Below are 18268 nucleotides of genomic sequence, written 5' to 3' on the forward strand. Positions count from 1 at the left end.
AATTCAAATTTAGATTGAATCTAAAAATAATACAATGTAAATGAATTATTGATGAATCTTTAAACCCGATTTGAGCTAGAACTCTATTTGAATTTAACTATATTTAAGCCGAATGCAAATTTGAACTTCAACAGGGTTAGTTTGATTTCATCAAGAGTGGACATAAATTGAGCAAGTTTGAACACTCGTTAATTCGAATTCAATTCAAATAAAAAATAATTCACCTTAAGTTTGTTGAGTCAAATAAGGATTGTTCAAATTCGATTCGATAATTAAATTGAAAATTTAGAGCATAGCTTGAATTTGTAGTTATTGATAAAAATGATAATGTTTTGACAGTTACGCTCAAAAGAAATTGAGTGATTCACTTGATTTGTATGCAAATTTGAGTAAATCAAATTTAACTTAGTTTAAAAAAATAAGTCAATCTTTCTAATTTAAAGTCAATTGAAATTTAATTTAAATAAATTTGAATTGAAATTGAAATGGATCTAAACTAAATTAAGTTTTGAAATTGGGCCAACTGGGTTTAGGCCCAATCCATCTTCCGCCCCAAATTTTTGGCCATGGCTTTTGTGTGTCGACTAAAACCTGACGGAGAACCCAAAAATAAAAGAGATGTGATCAAACCTGTAAAACGATTCAAAAAGTACAAGGTCTGACCAAAATGTAATGTGATTATCGAGAAATGTGGTGTGAAAATTCGAGAGAGATCCATATTCCAATGCATTTTCTTCATTGTTCTTCGTGTTAATCTCAATCCAAGCATCTAGGGATAGAATAGAATCTTCCTGTCCTCCTTGAATATTCTCTTTTCCAGCTTTCTCATTGTTCCTTGCAGAGGGTTGTTTCATATACTAGTAGCTATTTATTACTTCGCACTTTAAAAATGGCTGCAGCGCCACAAATCTCTGATCTAAACATCGATCATAACAGTGAGGGCTCGAGAGCATTGGATCAAAGAGTGGGTGTTTGAGTTTTAGTTGTTTAATGTGATAGGTTAAAATAAACCCTTTTTTTAATTAATCTGAACTAAAATCAGGGACATTGGAAATTAGCTTGGTTCGTGACCAAACTTTGGAACTGGATTCAAAAATCCCAAAAGGAAAAGCTTATTTTGACCCGTCAATCTAGATATTCACATCACATTGCTTTCAGCTGACGGGATCAATTGCTTGACTCTTGAAGCTTGAGCTCAAAACACAACAAGACCTCCTTATATTCTACCGATGCAAACCGTTTTCTTGTTATTTGCTTCTTCATGTTTATGTGTTTTGTGATTTGCCTTTGTAAAAAGCAAAGCTGATAATTTTACCTTGCTAGCAGACCACCCAACCCAAGACCCACTTTAGTTTTTCCAATCTTTTTCCCTTTTCCCTTCTGTATCATCATATATATACCTATATAAATAAGCCCGACATTCCCCAACTCTTATACTCATCATTCCATTTGTTTCTTCTTCCTTATCATTGTCCTTGTTTCACTTTATAGCTCAGATCATCAATGGAGGTACATTGTTTACTTTGCTTCTTATGTAATTCATTTTCAAGTCTAAGTTGATTCTTAATGGTTAATGGGAGGTTGGTTTTGCAGACAGTTGAATTGAAGGTGGAGATGGTTGGCATACATGAGAAGAAGCTTAGAAAATGCCTGTCAAAACTAAAAGGTAATTGACCGTATGATTTTATGTGTTTGTTGTGGGGAATGTAATTTAGAGGTGGATTTGAGTCTGTTCGGATTCAAATCTATGTTTAACTCAAATGAGTTACATTCAAATTGAAACTTCAACACAATAGCTCGACTCAAATTCAACTCAAATTCAAGGATAGTTAGCTTCGTTGCACCAAAAGTTTTCTTCTTAAACAATTTTTTTCCTTTTCTGACAACTCCTCGTCCCACATTATTGATTTTGATTTCATTGATTGCAGGAATAGAGAAAGTTGAAGTGGATGGTAATAGCCAGAAGGTGGCGGTTACAGGATATGCACATAGAAACAAGATACTAAAAGCCATTAGAAGAGGAGGTCTGAAAGCTGATTTCTGGTCTGCACAAAATGAGCTTCTCAATGTTTATGCAAGTGCTGCAAACTATGGAAACTTTAGATTCAATAACTTCAACTTCTAGCTCTACTTCTTGGATTAGGACTTTCTTTCTTTTCTATATTTTTGATTCCCTAATTATATGGGATTTTATTATATACCAAAGTTTCTGATTTGTGTTTTCATATTTTCAGCTTTTACCTTTTTCTTTTACAAAGGAACCATCACATGTAATGTTCAATTCTTTCATATTCATTGAGTGAAATTCAAGATTACCAATTATTTTTGTCTTTTATAATTTTCTGCTCAAATTTAGAGTTTTAAAAACTAGAGTAATTGGTTCAATCGAGAACCTGTTATAAATTCAATTTAAATCATAGTTATAACTTATTTTAGTCATCAAATTAGATTGATTCGAGATTGAATTGAATTAATTATATAGGGTCACAATTCAACTATCAAGTTCAACAATCAAATCGGCATCAATATAACTAAATCCCATTTTAAAATTTTAATTATTATATTAACTACACTAATCTGCAAAGTAACCTTTAACCGGGTCATGACCCAATCCAGTCAAAAAACTTTGTTCAAGTTAGCCTTGATTTCACCAAGCATCAATTTATGCATGCATGCTTCCCATCAAACATTCAACTTCTTATTTATTAACAAAACTAGGATTGGATTTAACTTAGACTAAGTTCGAAAAATACCTCATTCAAAAATTAGTTTAAATATAAAAAAGTCAATTTAAAATTAGTTTAAAATTGATCAACTAAGATTTAAATTTGAATAAAAAATAATTTATTTTCAAATCTATTTGAATTCAAACATTCAGATTGACTAAACTCATCTTATTAATAAAAAAGAGTCGAATTATTGACTCAAACTCTATTAGTTCAATCAAAACTTAAATTTAAACTCAAATAACTCAAATTGAATTTAACTTTAGTCAAAACATTAATAATGTGTAACAAGTTTTATGATTACTCATATAACATAATTGGTCAAAATTTAAAGGTGTATTCGATTTAAGTTATTCAAACTTAAATTTAAGATGAACAAATAAGTCAAGTTTTAATTAAGAATTATAAACATTTAAATTTAGATAGATTTTGATGAAATTTGTAATTAAATTATTGTTAAATTGGATTTAAATATTAATTGGTCAGTCTCAAAGTAACTCATTTGAATCCAAAATGATATTAATGTGGGCTTACTTGGGCTTGGCCCAAATTCTTGCATGAATCATTCAATCGGGGGCGTTTCTCTCGGTTAAAAATATTGAGGGTCAACTGCCAGACTAGAAGGTTAGATCAAGACACAGAAGTGTTGAGTAGAGTTGGAACGAGCTCTGAGAAAATGCACTTAAGCGAAAACGAAGGGATAGAAGGAAAGACATTCGTGGTGACTGGTGGGTTGGGCCACGTGGGCTCTGCTCTCTGTCTAGACCTTCTACGACGCGGCGCTTACGAGGTTCGAGCCTTTGACTTGCGGACCACCTCACCTTGGTCTCATCTTCTCCACCACAAAGGCGTCGTTTTCATTCAAGGTTTTTTCTTTTCTTTTCCAAATTAAACTTAGATATAATCTTATTCTCATTTTCACAAATGGGTTTGTTATTAAATTGAATCTGGACAAATTCTATGATGTGGGACTTTGAGATTTATGTAATCGAGTCAAGTTTTTATATGGGTTTAGACTTTAGTTGATTGTTTAATATGGCACAGGGGATGTTTCCAAGAAAAAAGATGTTGAAAGAGCTGTGCGTGGAGCGGATTGTGTGTTTCATATTGCTTCTTATGGCATGTCAGGGAAAGAAATGCTGCAGTTTTCTCGAGTTGATGAGGTGAATATTAATGGAACTTGCCATGTCATTGAAGCTTGCGTTGACTTTGGGATCAGAAGGCTTGTGTATGTGAGCACTTACAATGTTGTGTTTGGGGGGAAAGAGATTGTGAATGGAAATGAGTCCTTGCCTTATTTCCCCATAGATGAACATGTTGATTCATATGGCCGTAGTAAGTCAATTGCTGAGCAATTGGTTCTAAAGAGCAACGGCCGTCCCTTTAAGTGAGTGCTTATTCTTAATTGCAATAATGCTTATGTTGTAGAAGACTTATGGGTGCCCTTTCTGTGCTTTAGATCTTGATATCTCTTATGAATGCTTTATTTTTTTATTTTCATGGTATGTATTATCTTATAGTTTAGCTGTAGAACTTGTGTGAAAGCATCTATCTTTACTCGTAATTTAGTTTCTGCATTCAAAACTTTAAAATGAAGGATTTGGTACAGGAAAAATAATGGGCAATGTCTATATACATGTGCCATTCGTCCTGCTGCTATCTATGGGCCTGGTGAAGAGAGGCATTTTCCAAGGATAGTGTCGCTAGCGAAGTTAGGATTGATGCCATTTATAATTGGTCAAGCAAATGTGAAACAAGACTGGATTTATGTGGATAACCTGGTAATGGCACTGTTATTGGCGAGCATGGCACTTTTAGATGACATTCCAGGGAGAAAGGGATCTCCGATAGCTGCTGGCAAGCCGTACTTCGTATCTGATGGTAAGGATCCATGCTTTGTTGAAAATATTTTTTTCAATTGCTGCTTCGTTTCTGGAACTATTGGTGTGGAACAGCTCTTTTTTTATAGAATCCTTTTAAAAAGAATATTGCTTGAAATATGCCAAAACATCTTAGATTATGACTGATTCTGGTCTTGCACAGGGCATCCAGTCAATACCTTTGAATTCATCAGACCTTTACTAAAAAGCCTGGATTACAACTTACCAAAGTATCGTTTAGCTGTTCCCCATTCTCTATTTTTGGGGAAGGTTTTCTCAATTTTCTATTCAATCTTGTATCCGTGGTTGAATCAATGGTGGCTTCCTCAACCACTGATCCTTCCTGCTGAAGTGTACAAGGTTTGTTTTAATATCCTTCCCTTCGCTAAATGTGGTTGCAAATTATGGAGTCTTTTGTTACGTCCCAAGAGATCAAGTAAAAAGGGACTTTAAATGTGGTAAAATGTGCAAAAATATTGGAAACTTTTGACTCAATCCATCCTTTTAGTTGCTCTGAGAAATAAAGAATAAAACTAAATATACAAATAAATTTAATTAACTTATCCATACAAACTGGTGTCGCAGTATGTGATTAAGTGATATTGAAATAGGAGAAAAGTAAACAATTATATCATTCAATTACATGTTATTACATCAGTTTGTATTGATAAGTTAGTAAAATTTGTCTGTATGTATAACTTTATTCAAGAAGTAAATATGAATGTTTGTATCAATGTGCGTTTTTCTACATCTTCATTTTTCTTTCTCGGTTCACACCTTCACAGTGTATTCAGTACATGTAATGTTTTAAATTTGGTTAATCTGCTGATTTCCTTTACTCTTACCTCGCATTAATTGAATAGTATGTTTGCAGGTGGGTGTTACCCATTACTTCTCATTCCTTAAAGCCAAAGAGGAACTCGGTTATGTTCCAATGGTCAGTCCAAGCGAGGGCATGGCTGCGACCATCTCATATTGGCAAGAAAGGAAAAAGAAAAGTTTACACGGACCTACAATATACGCATGGTTATTTTGTGTGATTGGAATGTCTATACTATTTTGCGCTGCCTTCTTACCGGACATTGGACCGGTACCATGCTTCAAAGCAATCAGTCTTTTCTTCCTGCGGTCAATGCAGATAGTAAGGACAGTATTCATTCTAGCCATGGCAGCACATATAGGCGAGGCCGTATTTGCTTGGTTCTTGGCAAAGAGAGTGGATCCAGCTAATGCCAGGGGATGGTTTTGGCAGACTTTTGCTCTTGGGATTTTTTCATTGCGGTTTCTGTTGAAGAGAGCCAGGAAGTGAGTCCAGGCATTTACATATATACCATTGTAGTCAATGTATGGATGCAAAATTTTCTGTTTTTGTGGTGACGATTGAAAAGCGAAAAGGGACCAGTGTTGAGAAGTGAAATTTGTGCTTCTGACCTTTGTAAAAACCATTTCAGACCTGGCTTTGAATCCGGGAAAGAATTAGTCCAACTCTTGACCGATTCAATCAACAGTCAAATCAATAAACTGGTTAAATAAACATTTGATAATATTCAATTAAACAAAATTGTACTTATAGAATTTGATGCATATTCCTATCTTCTTGACAAATTTTAAAACAAATTAAATAAAAATTTAAACAATATATAACCACTGAATCATAACTTCAATCTATGAGTCCCCGTCCAGTCCCCCAACTTGATTGAAATTTGATGGTCAGTTCAGTCTGGTAAATTGTTTTGAAGTAGCCTCACCTTGCTTCTTTGAATGACGACAAAATTTGCTTTAAGAAGAATAGCCAAATATGGAAAAGCCAAACGATGGATTCTAACTGAGTTAGAATATCAAAAGACCAGCTTGAACTTTTCAAATCAGAATCGGTGAATTCAAGATTTCGCTTAGTTTGTTCAATTGATAAAAATGGAAAAAATCATCAAACAAGAAAAAAATCTCCAACAAGAAAAGCTCTAGTACAGTGATGCCAGTGAGATACCGATCTTGAATCAAGTTCAAGATCAATGACAGGCCGAAAGTTTAAGCAAAACTGCTACCCAATTCCTAGAAAAGCTTGGTAAGATTAGAGGACACAACAACAACCAAGCAAGTTAATGACAATGAAAAAGGGGCATTTTTCCAGTTCACATAATGAACAAGCAACTACAATGAGACAATACAAAGTACAACTGTTCTAAAACCTCCTAAAATCTTCTCTATCTTCTAAACAACGGTCACCTCAAAAGCCAAAGCCCGCCTCTAAAACCTACCTAACTACCCACTTGCTAGCCAGCAGCAACATCAAAGTCAAACCCAGAAAGCATTTCATAGTCTTATCCTACTAAGCTTACACATGGCTTAAATTACAAAATGGGTCTCTTTCATGCCTACAGTAAATAGTAACACAACAACAGAGCCCATGATGACTACACAAATTAGTTTTTCAGTTACCAAGGGACTTACTTCCATGGCATGCTTGGGGGCATGCCTTGTGGGTGATTGTTATTGCAGGCCCCTGTACTCTGATTAAGTGGGCTCCCAGGTCCACCAGATGACTCGCTCAGAGTCCCGCGCGAGGGTGGGCTGCTGGCTCCTGCAGACCCACCACCTGGAATAATCTTTGATGGGGCAGATGAAGGTTCCATATGGTTAGATGATTTTGATTCTTTTCGGCCTTCAGCAATGAAACTCCCCACAACTACCTGCCATGGATAAAAGCTTAAATATCATTTCAGAACATTTATGACAACAGTGCAGTACAGGGGGTAAGAAAAGCTAGTACACATCCATATTTTGAGAACAGCAACCTAAAAAATGAGTGGGCAAGATGGATATCTGAGAAAAGAGCTATCATATGCTGTAATAACATTATCCATTATGATAAAATGAGATCGACAAAAATCAATTTTGGTCAAATCTCAAAATTCTATTGCCTAAAAAATATTTAGGCACTTTTTATTCATTGTTATTCTTGTTACCAATTTCATTTTTCCAACATAATAAAAAATTTGCAAGATATCAGAAATAGAAAAAATGGGAAACTACCAACAGTGGAGTTTTTTGGAAACCGAAAACAAAAACAATGAAGATAACAGTAAAATTCAAAGCGACCTGAACAGGGGATGCAGCAGTTAGCAGACCAGCCACTCCACCACCTAAAACACGACCATCTGGGCCAGATAATGACACACTAAGTCCTCCAGTTCTACTCCGCTGACCGCCGTTTTCAGATAGTAAAAACGAACCAGAAAGTGAAAGAATCTCAAATCGCCCCTGAATTAACAAAAGTAATAAATGAGAAAAAGGAAGAAAGAGCAAAATAAAAGATGATTGGTTTTAATAATATATGGCATAAATGACCACAGGCATGAATGATGCAACCCAACTTCACAACAGTCATTCGGTATATACAGTCAGTCACATGTCAGGTCAGAAATTCTTATTCCAATGATTCTGTTTCTGATGGGTGATTTCAGTAGGTATACAGGAAGGATTTTCAATTTTTAACCATTTTTTGGCACCATAAATAATAATACGACAAATCGGTTAAAAGTAATACATTTCTTTGACAAGGTTTTACAACTATACTTAAACAGGTAGTTAAGAAACTTTAAATTCAACTCCATTTAAATTCACTAGAAAAAAAACCCAACTTCATTCACGAACAACATCCCAAAAAAATAATAAAATCAGTTCCTATCACTGTTAATATTGTTTCAGGGTTCTGCTTAGCTGAGCATCTTTGTATAAACTGGTACCGAGAATTAATCCACATTCCATATCTATCCAAGACAAAATCACCCTTCCCAACCAAAAACAATGATATAACTACCAAATCAAATTTAAAGCCAAAATTCCAACTAATTATAGAGCTAGAGAAGGCATTGTGTCATTGTCTAGTTCATCAGCATTTCACAGGTCCACATGCCATGACCTGAGTTACAGCTATGCGTCATAAATAATGCAACACCAACCTCATAGGTTACAGTTCCACCAGATGTTGCTGGTTGACGGAGAGTCACATTAGATATGGCTCCATTTGCTGAGAGAATACAGACAGCTCTAGGACCATGCTGAGAAAATGACATTATTTTCGATGATACATCCTGAAAATCCAGATATATATGACATTAGTTTTTATCCCCTTAAATTAACTACAATATGACATTTTCGATGGTATAGTTGCACATGCATTTAACATGTACATGTGTTAACACAAAGAGGTTAGAATTAAAAAATACAGATCTAAATCAAGATTCATAATATCAAGTCATCGACATTAGAAATAATATGTATTTGCCAAGTGATCAATTTCATCCACAAATGTCAACAAACCAAAAAACCACGGATCATTCACTCCCATTTTGCACCAATCTACAAATGTAGGACACTTGTCACTGGTCCAGATTATCACATTCAAAAAATTTTCCTTTGATGAGCTCAAACTATTATAGTCATATGGAAATGGTCTGAACCAAATACTACATGGTGGTCTCTGTAGTTTCAAGCCACATATGTATTACGCTGAGGAAAAAAAATTAGTAGCACCAGGGTTCTGCTGTTTTAGAATTTATGTGATGAACAAATTAAATGAAAACTAAAGTCCTTCCACAAAAAACATTTAGGTGAACCTATTGTAGGATGTCCATTTTTAATATAGTTGAGGTAAAATAATTGAAAAATTACTGGAATTTTCCATTTAACTTCATCAGCAACCAAGACTATAGACACCAACGGCACATGCCAAGGTAAAATAGAACATGCTGCAAGTACACATATCAGATTCAAACACATGGGGCTCAGACCTAGAAGTCATATTCTTTCAAAGCAACTATAAGATGCAACATAAGAAAAGAGATAAATTCACATTTAAACTATTTTTGTAAACCCTTTTCACAGAATAAACAATTCTATTCAAGGGAGCACAAATTTGGAAAAGAAGGACAAGCTAAATAAATATAATATAAAGGAACAACTTCCTAGGAACTTTGCCGTAAGATAAGATTATGTTGAGTTGTAAGATTTTGTAATTTAAGACATCTGATGTAAAGACAGTTTTTCTTTCCCTGCTAGTCAATTTAGGATTCTTCTTTCACTTTGATCACCAAACAATTATACAGCTTCCAGCAAATGAAAAATTGAAGAAAATCCCCTTGCCAAAATGATAATTCAAAATGAATTAAATCACTTCTTTGATAGGGCCACCAAAGACCTTCCCCTCTCTTTTGCTCCCTCCGCTAGTGAAGAATAAAAGCATAAATAATTTTGGAAACATCCTCAAACAAATCCACATTATTTAACTATTTCTCAACTTTACACAAATGAAATGTATATTTATCACACTCAACTAGGGAAATGATTAATTTTTGAACTATGAAATTTATTGATCAGCACCATACATGTATGAATTTGTCAAACATATCACACCAAAATAAAAATAAATAGAAGTTCCAAGTAGGGACTCCATCATGAAAATACAATCAAATTTGACAAAAATTCCAGTCTCTTTCTTGTTGTGTTCAGTAGATTGGTATGGACAAAAAGGAATGAACTGGCTGAAAATTACTGGCACTAAATACTTGACAATCTTAACAACAATTAACTTGTTTGGAAACAATTATGATTACTTAAAAAATTAAAGATAAAATGACATCTACCAGTTAAAAAATATAAGGGAAACTGTAATAGATCCATCCAAAGAATACATTTTATTTAATGCTGTTATTAAAACACCTGAGTCAACCTTAAATGGCAGAACTTGAAAAAGAATATCATCAACATCAATGTTAGCACTAATAAAATGGTATGAGATATTACTCAGAGTGTGAGTGTGAGTGTGTGTGTGTGTGTGTGTATAAAGAAATTAACACCTACAATTTAACCCATAAGAGCAATCCTTGGGAGCAAAGACAGCAGTGGTGTTTAATACTATAAGCAAAATTTTCCACAATATTCAGAAAGTGCATAAATAAAAAAGAAAACAGATCTAAATGGCAAGCAGAAACCTCTCCAGCTTTCACAGTGATAACATGTGGTGTAAATCCAACCCCAGCAGATCCTGCAAAAGAAAACTTTTTAAGAAAATCATAGTTAACTAAATCAAAATTGAAATTGTATTGAGAACAATTGAAAATCTTAAAATAGAACAATAGTAAAATAATATTGAAATTGCATTGAGAATTAACGCCAGTGAGAAAAATCCCCCTCTATATTTAGTAATTTTTCTTCGTAAATACACCTATTCAATGTTGCAAGCTAGAAAATTTTTTTCCATTAAACAAAAATTTCAGAGAAATTTTTCTTCTCATCATAAAAAAAAAAAAAGAAGAATTAGAAGGAACCCATTGAGACTCAAATATCAAAATACTTTTTTTTACAACATTTAAGAAAAAAATAACGTGAAAGTTTTAGGTGAACATAAAATTTAAAAGCATTAGCTTTCATCAAATCAATGTGAAAAGCATGCAAGAAAACAATAGGTAAACAAAAACATAGGAGAACTCTACAATGGTAACAGTAATCAAGGGCATAAATGTAATTTTATCAAACAGAAGAATCTGAGGTCAGATCGAACAGATCCCTATTTCCAGCAAAAGAATAGCTTTCCTTTTCTATTCCACATAATAGTCTTTCAAACATAAGATAAGAACACTTTATTATATCAGCAATTACCATACTTTTATTTCATTCCCTGCCAGAAAACCAAACTAATAACATCCCTCAGCACCACCACATACTATAAAAATTAAAATAGAAAATTACACAAAATAACACGATGGCAAATCAAGCAAGAAATCTAGTCAAACCCGAGAAAGCAAACAAACATAATCTAAAACATTCTATTTCCATCACATGACATAAACACACAAATAATGATTAATCCAAACATCACTCTCTAACTACGTTAATTTTTTCAGAGAAAAAAAGGCAGAAAAAAATTTACCAAGAGCTTCAAGCTGATGTTTCTTGCTAGAACCAGGCGGTCTGCCTCTAGCTTTCTTCAACGAATTAGGTGAAGCCGAACCTCCTTGAGGAGAGAACCCTCCACCACCTGATTGATTGGCGGAGGCAGACGTAGGTGAAGGCACGAGAGCCAATGACATTGTGCCATCTGGCCCATACTTCCTCGGCCTCCCTCTCTTCCGCTTCATGGGCTCACTCCCTCCCATGTTCATGTTCACTCCTTGTGGAGATGTCAGCCCCGTGGGCCCACCATCAGCAGGGTTAGTGGTGTTGGTGGGCTGGTAGGTAGGTGACGGTGGCGTCACTGGTTTGTACACAGCTGTCCCGTCAGAACTAAACGCTAAACGCATGTTATGTATCACCGGCTGTGGCTGTACCACACTCTTTTGAAGACCCGTGTTGAACGCTTCACGACTCGTCATCACATTCACTCCTGACTCAGATCCTGACATTTCCTTTTCACTTCCCTGTACAACAAAATTAAGTAAAAGCATTGAAAACAAATCTAAAACACAAAATCAAGCAAAAGAAGGAAAACGCTTCATTTTTAAACTAGATTGAGTGGACTAGTTTCATAATTTGTTAAACTTTCAGAGATCTTCGAAATTAAGAGCAGAATTTGAACTAGAGTGAGGTTTATACTAGCTTGACCCGTAATATCGGAGTAAAATCTAGAGAGAATCTAGTAGACTGCAGAGATAAAAACCCTAAATTACAGCAAATCCGCCATAGTTTTTCACCAGTCACTAAATTTCAAATTTTTCCTACAAAAATTGAAACCAAAAAAAGAAATTTAAATTATGTTTTACTAGAAACAAATTCCCTTACTAAGTATATGAAATTTTGAATTTTACTGTTTAAAATGTGAAAAATACACAAAAAAAAATCAAAAAATAGACAGAAAAAAAAAATAACAACCATAAAATCACCAATAAATGTGAAAAAAAAAATTACCAGAGGGTGAAGGAGAGTTGAGTGAAGAAATTTCAGGGTTTGGAAATGAAAAAAAAAATTATAAAGGCAGAGAAGATGCGGAAGAAATGGTGAATATTTAATATATATATATATAAATATATATTTTATTTCAGATATATTTTATTTAATTTTTAAATATAAATTATGGGGGATTTCTCTTTTTCATGGCTTCTTCCCTCTTGGGGGCTTTATTGGAAAAAGCAGGTAAAAGCAGGCCCCTAATTTGCTTTCTTTCGTAAAAAATAAATAAAAAATTATTTATTTATTTGCATTTGCTTCAACGCCTTCATTACTCTCTCTCTTTTTTACAAATTTTCTTTCACTCTCTCGACTACAAGTAGATTCTACTCGCTGTATAAATGCACCACGCATTCTCAATAGGGGAGATAAAAGTTTTATGCTTGGATTAGATATTGAACCAAGGTCATAATCAATTTGAGTATTGTTTGGTTAGGCCAACAGTTCGATTCTGTCACATATTAAATAAATATTATAATAATATTTAATTAAATGAAATTATTATATAATAATATATTATTATTATTTTTAATCAAATAAATTTGATTTAAATTTAATAATTATAATATTTTTTATCCTAACAAAATTATGGTATGATGATTTTAATATATATTGTCTATCACAATATTGGGTGATATCATTTTTTTATTATTAAATATATTTATTTCGAATCTTAATAATTATAAATATTACGTTTGAGTTTTACTAATTATTATTAAATTTATAAAAATAAAATGTCGTGTTTATCTTAACTCTAATTACTGATATAAATTTAAAATTGATTTTGCGGAATTCGGTTTAGATTTTTGAACAAGGGTATGTGGTAAGTGAATAAGAGCGAGTATGTTTTGTTTAGGGGGTTTGCGAGTATGGAGATAAAATAATGCAAATTTTGTATTTGGCGCTTGTTGTTTTCCTTTTTCCTTTTTACTTTTTAAGAAATCTTAATCAGATCTCAAATTAATAATTAATAATAAATAATAATAATTAGACGGGCAATTTGTTATACAGGTGGATACTTGGTGTTGAATTGGTGATTAGCAAATGAAAAATTTATTGTTGAGGGTTGGTAAAGAGTAGTTGGTCCATAAACACAAACAATAATAATTGAGGATTTGAATTTAAGCTTGATTAATTAATTAATTAATTAATTAAATTAAATTAATTAACATGTGTATATAATTAATGATAATGCTCGAACGGTTTAAAAACAATTTAAATTTAAAAAAATCAATTCATCAAGGTAATATTCAAATTCACTTTGAAAAAAAATTATTTTAATAATTGTGATAATACATTTTATTATCCAATTCATGCAGGTTCCAACCCACCAAGTGCATATTATTAATGTAGAAAGGGCACAAATGTCATTTTCTTTTCCAAAATTTTCAAAAAAAAATAACTTTTGGATATTTTAGCAAATTAGGTGTCTAAAATTTAAATTAATGTCTAAATGTATTCTATCAGATTGGTCGCTTAAAACCTTTAGTCTCTCCTAGAGCCCCAATGAAGAAAACGGGATCATTTATTCTGGACTTGTTGAAAACTTGAATGATCGTTGTATGAGGTGCAGAATCCTGAAAAAAGTTGCAAACATTTGTATTCAGCCACTGGGATGGCATCAAATGGTTGGTATAACAGACTATATACAGTCACAGACAGGTGGGTTTTACACCAAAACTGTAAGTCTATCTTAATTATCTTCTGTTAATTTAGCTATGGGAGCTCCTCAATCATGCTCAACAAAGGTCTGCCTGAACTCGGCCTAGCTATTATGAATTTGAGCCAAACTTGAGTTAACCCTTGTTTAAGCTTGGTTCGACTCAAATCCACCCCTAAATTCAAACACTTGTCATAACATGAATGTACGAAACTTTACTTTAAGTTTGTACTCCTTTTCTGAGACACAAAGTACTTTGTTTTGCAGGCAGGTTCATTTAAAACAAAGGCAACAATTACAAAACTGCAGCAGCAAAGTTCAACTGGCTTTTCTAGATTTGAACCGATCTCGAGCTTGGTCTTGTTCAGACTTGGTTTAGATCAAATTCAGTCCTAAGTGTTCCCAACACCAACCCAAAATCCAAACAAAAGGCAAAAAGAAATAAATTAAGCATTTAATATAGTACATGTAGAATACTAAGGAACATGAGTTTTGACATTCTCCTCAGCATGATCTACCGTTTTTGGAGCAGTAGTCTTATGGAACAAAAGAGAAAGTTGATCAACAAAAAGCATATTCTTCAGTTCCTCCAACTGTTGCCATTCTTTCTCCATCTGAAGATCCAACTTTTCAAAGCGAACAATCTTATCTTGGATCTCTTTCATCTGCAAAACAAGTTTTAGCTGATAATAATATACATGTTGACCAAAAAACACTAATGATAAAAAAAAAATGCCACACACCTCTATTTCTATGATATCAGTAACAGCTTTCTCAACGTCCAGCTGGTCCTTTTCTATCAAGGAATTTGCATCAAAAGACGTCTTTTCCAGCACATTTTCAGTGGTATTGCCATTAGCTGCAACTTCAGCTTCTGCATATTGCAAGAAAGTAGTTATTATAGTCAGTTGGATATCTCAACAATAGAAAGTTCCCAATTTACAAATTTCTACACTGACAAAGAACTTTGGCTCCTATTCATCATGGAAGAAGAGTATACTTGGATCACACGTGGATTGAGAGTTGTGCTTAATCATACCTTGATGTTTTGTGTTTCTGACAAGAGAGCTAAGATTCAGTTCACTAATTCTGTTATCAACCTCTGACTGAGTTGTAACAGCTGCTCGAGCAGCTGCTTCGGCAACCTCAACACCGGCCAAAGCCGACAGAAAAGCAGCCTGATAAAAATTGCACAAGAAATCATCAGTTTTGGACAAACAGTAGTGAATAAAAAAGAAATTCAGATGCTTCTTCATATATTTGCCAACATATATTACAAATAATGCTTCTGATGCCATCATGATGAGAATGAAAAAACAATAAAATAAATAAATACAATCTCAACTTTAGGTTTGTTGGCTGAAAAGATAAACCAGTAGCCATAAAATTAAAAAAAAAAAAATCTCTTGAGACTAAGACGAAGAGAAATAATTTGGATCCATTTTTCAATTAGTCAAATATGAGTTGATTCAATTAAGTCTCACCTACCCTAAAATTTACCTAATAAGATTATAAATAGTGCCACTCACAAGTATCTTATAACAATTTCCGGGATTCAACACACTGCTTTCTGTGCCTAACACTAATAGCATTGACTTGATTCCCGACATTGTTTCCTAAATATATGAATATGGAAAGCATCAATTCTTTTTCTTCAGTTTTTAATTGAATATAACCTAAAAGCATACCTGAGCCATGATCGGGTTGCTTGCATCTGCAAGAGGAGTGAGACGCATTCTTTTACTAGGGGATGCTGTGCAGTCGATTAACAATTCACTTTCAGCATTGCCAGGATTCTTCGTATGATTAATTTTGATATCATCTTCCCCTAAGTCTGGATGACCGATAAATTCCTCCCCAAAAGGAAGCTTGATAAAATGAGAGATGCAGTCTCTCTCAGATCTACCAGGAACATGCTGTGCAACTTTCTTCCAGTCATCACCATAATGCATAATACCCTCCAGAAGAAGCAAAGTCTCTTTCTCTGTCCATTCTGTTCTTGTCTCCTCACTGATCTCAACCCTCCTAAAGTCTGAAGAACTAACACCAACCCGATAGTTCCCACGAACATAGCATCTTGCACAAAGCGTCAACTCATACTGGAATTCATCAAAATAATAAACAAAAAATTGTAAAAATCAGCTGTCATCACAGTTCTATGAGAAAATCTGGTTTCACACAACATTCTACATCAAAAAGTGCAGTTCTTTCAATTACCATATTATCCAATAATTTGTATGCAAAACACAGACCTTTTCACAAGCAAAACAAGCAATGGTACAAAGAGATTTGCAGCCATTGCAAACCCTCTTAGAAGTCTCCTTACGTAAAGCGGCAAATTCAACAGAAGAAGCAGCAGACTTAGTTTCTTTATCTTCCCACTTGAGGGGCTTGACAGAAGCCCAGAAATTGATGAGTCCCCAAGTCTCAAGAAAATCAAATACCCTTCGAATGGAGCCCACGTCACCCACCAGAATCCTCCTGACGTCTGTGAAAGTGATTTTCCTAGAAGGATTTTCTCGAAATTTCATGATTATAGAATCCCTGTAGTACTTGTAAACTCTAGGGTTTTTTGAAGGGGAACGTGAATCGAAAAATTCAGGAAGAAATTTGACCTCGCATTCATTGATAGAGTCCCATGAAAACCATCCTAACAAAAAGAATCAAGAAAATGTTTTAAAGCAAAACAAATACAGAATTGTAGGGTTTTTTTTTTTTTCAGACTTACTGGAGTAGCTGGGGAGGTGTACGACGTCGGCGTCGGCGTCGGAGGTCGGAGGAATCTCGGGCTTCACGGGAGTGGAGGGTCCGGGAAGCTCTTTAGCAGCCATGATTGAACCCAACTGGGAGAGGGAAAATCACAAAACAAAAAATTTAAGCCAGAGGACTTTTCGAGTTTATTTGAGATTTGACCACCCCCTGCTGCAATATATGGTAATGGCTGGACTAACATCAATTTGATGAAAGGTTTGGACTGAAAAAATGTTCACCCAAAGCTTGGGAACCAAAAAATAACTAATATAATTAGGGATGAATTCAAGAGCAGCTCGCTTGAGCTTGAATCCATATTCGGTATAAATGAATTAAATTTGAATTAAAACTTCAACTTAGTAATTCGATTTAAGTTTGATAGTTATTGGCGTCTCTGTATCAAAGCTTTTCTTCTTTGACAACTTTTTTTGTCTTTCTGTCATTACTATTTACAATTTAAGCTCAAACTCAAACTAAAATTTGAATTGATCATTCTTAAAACTCAATTCTATTCAAATTTACTCGTACTTATAATTATAGGGAAAAGGATAATTTTTCACCCAAAATTTAATTGAAATTTAAAATTACACTCACGACAAATGAAAAACTTAAATATTCACCAAGTTAATTGTCATCTAAATTTTCAGTTAGAGACAAGAATAAAATCATCATTTTACCTAAAAACTCTAAAACCTAAAAAAAATTATACTATTTTTTCTCTAGTTTAGAAAACTAATATTTACCCCTATGATTAAACTTTGAAAAATTCGCTTTCCCCATTTTTTAGGTTTTGTCTCTGATGGCTTAAAGAACCAATCAACAATAGGGAAGAAGCAAAGGTCAAGGACATTGAAAGACGACCCTTCGTAATCCAAATTGAAAACAAAGACTAAGGACAATGTTTCGTCATCCTTTATCGTTGCATCTAAACGACACGATAATTCATCTCTTTTTGCCAATCTGAATGATGCTTTGTCTTTCACATCTAGACAATGAAGGATCATCCTCTTTCATCAAATTTGTAAGATGGGTAGAAAGCGTAGGTCGTTGGTAGGAACAATGATGACCGAAGAAGAAAACAAACCCTAAGAATGAAATATAAACTTTTTAAACTTTGAAAATAGATTAAAATGTTCGTTTTTAAAATTTAAAAGGAGAATGATATAAATTTCAAAGTTTTATAAGTTGTAAATAAAATGACGATTTTACTTCTTTAACTGAAGATTTGAATAACAATTAATCTATGGATGAATGTTTAGGTTTTTCATCTATCATAAATATGATTTTGAGAGTAGATTAAAATTTGA

General features: G+C 33.7%; 4 protein-coding genes across 6 annotated transcripts; 2 read left to right on the forward strand and 2 right to left on the reverse strand.

Moving 5' to 3' along the window:
• The first annotated feature begins 663 nt into the window (after positions 1-663).
• Positions 664-2322, forward strand: LOC123230149 (heavy metal-associated isoprenylated plant protein 28-like). Its single transcript, XM_044656281.1, has 3 exons — positions 664-1509; positions 1594-1666; positions 1929-2322. The coding sequence occupies exons 1-3, from the start codon at positions 1504-1506 to the stop codon at positions 2123-2125; spliced, it is 276 nt and encodes a 91-aa protein (XP_044512216.1). The 5' UTR covers positions 664-1503; the 3' UTR covers positions 2126-2322.
• Positions 2323-3330: 1008 nt separating this feature from the next.
• Positions 3331-6157, forward strand: LOC123229335 (short-chain dehydrogenase/reductase family 42E member 1). The gene is made up of 5 exons (XM_044655093.1): positions 3331-3592; positions 3771-4113; positions 4336-4607; positions 4770-4966; positions 5481-6157. Exons 1-5 carry the CDS (start codon positions 3403-3405, stop codon positions 5913-5915), a joined length of 1437 nt encoding a protein of 478 aa, XP_044511028.1. The 5' UTR covers positions 3331-3402; the 3' UTR covers positions 5916-6157.
• A 552-nt stretch (positions 6158-6709) lies between these two features.
• Positions 6710-12664, reverse strand: LOC123229336 (AT-hook motif nuclear-localized protein 10). Of its 3 annotated transcripts, none has more exons than XM_044655095.1 (6): positions 12512-12664; positions 11538-12024; positions 10600-10652; positions 8569-8700; positions 7706-7867; positions 6710-7296 (listed from the first exon to the last, which is right to left on the reverse strand). In XM_044655095.1, the coding sequence occupies exons 2-6, from the start codon at positions 12007-12009 to the stop codon at positions 7054-7056; spliced, it is 1062 nt and encodes a 353-aa protein (XP_044511030.1). In that variant the 5' UTR covers positions 12010-12024; positions 12512-12664; the 3' UTR covers positions 6710-7053. The 3 variants fall into 3 exon arrangements, with proteins under 3 accessions (XP_044511030.1, XP_044511031.1, XP_044511029.1); XM_044655096.1 differs by lacking the exon at positions 12512-12664 and adding an exon at positions 12200-12357; XM_044655094.1 differs by lacking the exon at positions 12512-12664 and having other exon boundaries at positions 11538-12184.
• A 1741-nt stretch (positions 12665-14405) lies between these two features.
• On the reverse strand, positions 14406-17160 carry LOC123228689 (SWI/SNF complex subunit SWI3B). The gene is made up of 6 exons (XM_044654162.1): positions 16939-17160; positions 16463-16860; positions 15899-16309; positions 15250-15388; positions 14954-15084; positions 14406-14875 (listed from the first exon to the last, which is right to left on the reverse strand). Exons 1-6 carry the CDS (start codon positions 17039-17041, stop codon positions 14687-14689), a joined length of 1371 nt encoding a protein of 456 aa, XP_044510097.1. The 5' UTR covers positions 17042-17160; the 3' UTR covers positions 14406-14686.
• Positions 17161-18268: the final 1108 nt, after the last annotated feature.

The sequence above is a fragment of the Mangifera indica genome, chromosome 11, assembly GCF_011075055.1.
Source record: "Mangifera indica cultivar Alphonso chromosome 11, CATAS_Mindica_2.1, whole genome shotgun sequence".
Classification (NCBI taxonomy): Eukaryota; Viridiplantae; Streptophyta; class Magnoliopsida; order Sapindales; family Anacardiaceae; genus Mangifera; species Mangifera indica.